Source organism: Penaeus vannamei, chromosome 30, assembly GCF_042767895.1.
Source record: "Penaeus vannamei isolate JL-2024 chromosome 30, ASM4276789v1, whole genome shotgun sequence".
NCBI classification, from domain to species: Eukaryota; Metazoa; Arthropoda; class Malacostraca; order Decapoda; family Penaeidae; genus Penaeus; species Penaeus vannamei.
In genome coordinates, this window is record NC_091578.1 from 9,249,052 (window position 1) to 9,254,051 (window position 5,000).

General features: G+C 29.8%; 1 protein-coding gene across 9 annotated transcripts in view; it reads right to left on the reverse strand.

Moving 5' to 3' along the window:
- The window catches only part of LOC113824337 (zinc finger and BTB domain-containing protein 7B), a 121,788-nt gene that overhangs the window by 12,814 nt on the left and 103,974 nt on the right, over nt 1-5,000 (reverse strand). For 2 of the 9 annotated variants that reach the window (XM_070142941.1, XM_070142927.1), the window contains one exon: nt 4,506-5,000. This exon is cut by the window's right edge and continues 349 nt beyond it. The exons of 5 other annotated variants lie outside the window; for them this stretch is intronic. Coding sequence is in view for 2 of the 4 variants with exons in the window: in XM_070142960.1 (XP_069999061.1) it covers nt 3,381-3,653 (273 nt within the window). In the remaining 2 variants the exon portion in view is untranslated. Of the gene's footprint in view, nt 166-3,166; nt 3,654-4,505 lie in introns of those variants that run through there. 2 more of the 9 variants (XM_070142961.1, XM_070142960.1) reach the window with 2 other exon arrangements.

Here is a 5,000-nt window from a genome sequence, read left to right on the forward strand (position 1 = left end):
GGGCTTTTCCCCGGTGTGGGTCCGGATATGTTTATCGATATCGGAACGACTTGGTGTTCTGTATGAACAGAGGGTGCAGTTGTGAACCTTCCGTGCTTGCCTGCAGTTGAGGTTCCAGGCGACGCCTCCCCCATCAAGCATTTGAGTGTCAGTATCTCGCCACACCTGTAGGAAATGTTTGACTCACTCAGTTGAATGCAGAGGTGTATTGGGGTACAAAACGTTTGACTCATTCACTCGCATCATCTTTTGTTATAAAACGTTTCACCCACTCGCTTGTATGCAGATACGACTCACTCTTGAATGCGGAAGTGATTTTGTTAGCAAGCATTCCACACACCCAGCTGAACGCAAATGCATTATTATATACATATTGGAAGTTAGCAGCAAATTATGAATACATGAAACCGTTTTTTGACTTTATTCCCCAAACTAAAAAGAGGTCAATTTATGGCAAAGCTGGACTTTCTCTGAATAAGAAAATAGAAGGCCAATAACTATGGCTATAAGCTAATCAGTCCCCGGAAATATTTAACAAAAATAGATTGAGAAATGATGGTAAAAAGTGAACATCACCATATATTTTTAAGGTCATCTTTATCAAAAAAATTGAATTTCATATTGAAATTAACAATGGTAGAAATATTTAGTTTTCCGCAATGAAGGGAGAAAATATAAACATTATATTCTACTCTTGAACTTCGTTTGAAATTACTTATTATAGATTAGAAACATACTTTCCCCAGATTACTAGCACCATCTGTATGCGATCGTAATTCTGAATGGAATGTATGAACGAAAAAAATAAAACAATAATAATGATTTTTGAACTGCCTTAACCACTGTACCTGCAATAATAATAACCTCTATAGTTATCAGTGGTAATTAATACCAGATATATTATAATTACCCTTTTTATCACCATCCCCAATATTATCTTGACAGTTACTTAATAAATTCAAAAGAAAAATTATAACTGACAAAAATAACAATAATATTCATTAGTAATGGTGGCGGTGGTGGTAATAGTGTAGCAGCAGCAGCAGTAGCAGCAGCAGCAGCAATATTACAACAATGACAACAATAATAGTAATAAATGAAAAGTAAAAATGACAATTATGAAATATGATATAAGTAACGAGATAATAGTTCAGATAGTATGTATAATACTTGTACTGTTGAGAACATTCATAAATAATAAGATTAACTATGGCATAATATTTATTACAATAACATTCTAGGTAGTAATGATAATAATTATATTCAAAAGGGTAATAGTAATGGTAATGATAATGAAAAAAATAATGACAAAATTAACTGATAAAAATGGTAACAGTAACAATAACAATAATAGTAATAATAATAACAACAACAATGATAATAATAATAATGATAATAATAATAATAATAATAATAATAATAATAATAATAATAATAATAATAATAATAATAATAATAATAATAATAATAATAATAATAATAATAATGATAATAATAATAATAATAATAATAATAAATATAACAATAACAACAATAATAACAATAACAATAATAATTATTATTATTATTACAGTAATAATAATACCATAAACAACAGCAATAATAATAATAATAATAATGATAATAATAAAATACTACTACTAATAATAATAATAACAATAACAAAAATAATAGCAACAACAACAACAAGAGCAATGATGATAACAACAATGATACAATAATAAAAATTATAATGATAACAAAAACAACAAAAATAATATTGGTTATCATTATTGTTATTATTATCATCACTATAATCATCATCAATCATCATCATCATCATCATCATTGCTGTTGTTGTTGTTAGTTATTATTAGTTATAATAATAAGAATGGCAATAATGATAACGATGATGATATTCATAGGCTAATGATGATGACAAAAGAAAAATGTGCTATTGGTTGAATTCAGTACCAGTCGAACCACCATTATGTAAATGATAATGATGAAGATAGTGTTTTAAGTAAAATTACCCTATTGGTTGAATTCAGTACCAGTCGAACCCCCGACAATGTGATGATGATGGTGATGATGATGATGATGATGATGATGATGATGATGATGGTGATGATGATGATGACGATGACGATGACGATGACGATGACGATGACGATGACGATGACGACGACGACGACGACAGTGTTTAAAGAAAATTTTGACTATTGGTGGAACTGCCCATCAGTGATAGGGAAAGAACAAGGGCTGAACAAATTCTATCCCTCAACAAGCTCAGTTCATAGTAGCAGCAGGATGGCCCTACCATGAGCCACTCATAAGGCTACTTGCTTAAACTTACACCAAATAACCAAATAAGATGGTCCTACAATAATGGTAATAGTAACGACAGTGGCTAAACATTGAACACAAATAATCATGTGATAACAATGACAAAGAAATAATGCAATAGGTGCTTGTCTTTTTTTGTTTTGCTTTGTTTTTACTCTGTAGGAGATGGGATGTATTGTATAAAAAAAATCTTTAAGCAATTCTATAAAATTGTAAAACTTTTTTTTTCTTTCTTTCTTTTTTTTTATAATGCAAAAATGGACTGGAGTAGTTAATACATTTGTCTGTTATCAAGTAATTATTGTCACCAACCCGGTAATAGTGTCTTTGCCTCAAGAGGATAGTAAAACTATGTTTATAAAGGAAAATATTTTGGGTTAAAGTAACAGATACACATGACTGCACACTGGGTACATATTTTCTTTTTTAATCATTCTTGCAACATAACTACTAATATTAATCTACATATATTCCTTGACTCCTGACCATTGCCTTACACATTCCTCAGTTGTTCCTTCTTACCTATGTATTTCATGTCTTTCGTTGATTATGTATTATTTCTATTTTTCATTTAATTTTGCCGTTTTCATATTCAATAACTCCCACTTTTCTTAGCTTAGATATTGTTGATTACTGTTTTTAAGATAGATTATTTAATTATTTATGATCACATATGCAATAAGTTTTTTTTTATCAGTAGTAGTCCATACTAATTCAGTAGACACTGCACACAAAGGGTTAATGAAAGACTGGGATTCGAAACTTATGCTTTTATCATGAGAATCATTTATTGCAGTATCATATGCCAATCATCATAATTTCAAGAGTACCATGATATGTAAGAGTATAGGTATGCTATTTCATAATCAATACAAAAATATTCAGAAATATACAAATCAAATAACAATTTTCTTTGTAAATCTCAATATTATACATGAATTGAAAATGCCCTTTAGCTATTTATCACAACTGTGAGATTGTAAAGCCTTACAGTCAATAATACCCAAAGACAAAATCTGCTAAATAAGACAATATATATGTGATAAACTTCCATCTCATAGAGACATTGGGGATTTCTTGGCATGGATACGAACATGTCTTTTAAGATTAGATCTATCACCAGTTTGATAAGAGCAGTAAGAACAGGAAAAAGGCTTTTCACCAGTATGAGTGCGAAAATGATCCGCAAAATGGGAACGATTTGAGCTAGCGAAGGTACAGCTCGGACACTGGTAGAATTTGGGCATTTTTCTGTTGTTGATGACTATGTTTCTCGCTCCTGCTACTTCTGCAGCTCCGGACATTCTCATGTCATTACTCAGCCAGACCTGTAGAAAATGTTGTTTTTTCAGAAAAAAACTATAAATTTAATCTCCAGCTGCAACTAGTAGATTCAGAGCCATATTCATTAAAGAGAGTCAAAACAAAATCATGTATTTCACTAACATGGCTTGACATAAGTTGTGTTTATATAGGCTACCTAAAACAACAGAAATAAATCCATTTAACACGGAGACAGATATAAATAGAACCTTTATTAAGGTTCTTACTTCAGGCTGTCAGTATCATAAATGATATAGCAGCAGTAATGGCATTATCAGATTTTCCATGTAGTTTCCTGAATCCTTTTTAAAAAGTTTCTATTGTAGGTAAAAAGGTAAAATAAAATGGTAAATTGCAGTGAAATTCCCTTACACTTCATGTTTCTGATCTAATATGAAATAAGAATTCTTAGCAAAGGCTGATTTGAACACCCATTCATACATAACGTAAAGAAAAAAATATGATTGCTTTTACTATAGTGTTTACAAATTTACACTTTGTCTTTGTGTGTCTACTTGTCTTCCTACTTACCTCTGTCTCACATAATCTCAAAACATTTTTTGTTTTTATTCATTACATAACTTTTAAACGTATTTCTTTCTCTCTACTTATTTCCTTCAATTTTCTCATTTATCTGTTTGTATTAGACAATGTATAATTCCTTAAATGAGAATGGATTCATACTCATATTTACTTTTTTTCTGTTTTCTTGTAATTCTACCACTCAGGCACAAATTTGTAATTTTGTGTCTCTTTGTTGATATTCTAACATCAGATTCCAACATTCAGTCTTCAGAAATCCCCTCAAAATTAGGAGCATTTTATTTACTATACTAAAGAAAAATAAAACAAAGGTATATTCATATGCAATGTATATTTCATGTACTTGGCACATAAATAAGAAACAGACTGGAAATAGTTTAAATGTAGAAATGACTTTTCACAGATCTTGTAAACTGATGTGTAAAACAGTTACAATCTTATATTCTACAGCCATTCAGTGAACATAATAATTCACAAGAATTGTCTAACAATGTACTCTGTGTCTGTTTACATGTGTATATGATGATTGCCATATGCAAATACATATGTATGTATGTGTGCATATATGCATGTGTATGAGTAATCATAGGTAAGAAATATTCATTAAACTTTCTTGGATAATCATTTGCATAGATAATATATCTGCAGTTAAAAGCAACAAAACTTGCTTTAGATTGTATTAATATTCAATTTGAAAATGCATTTCTCTAAGTAATTTATGAAATATTCATACAATTAACTTTTATCTGGTTAACACTATTATTGTCATTATTTGTACTTTATTTTCTATATCTTAGCTAATACCACAT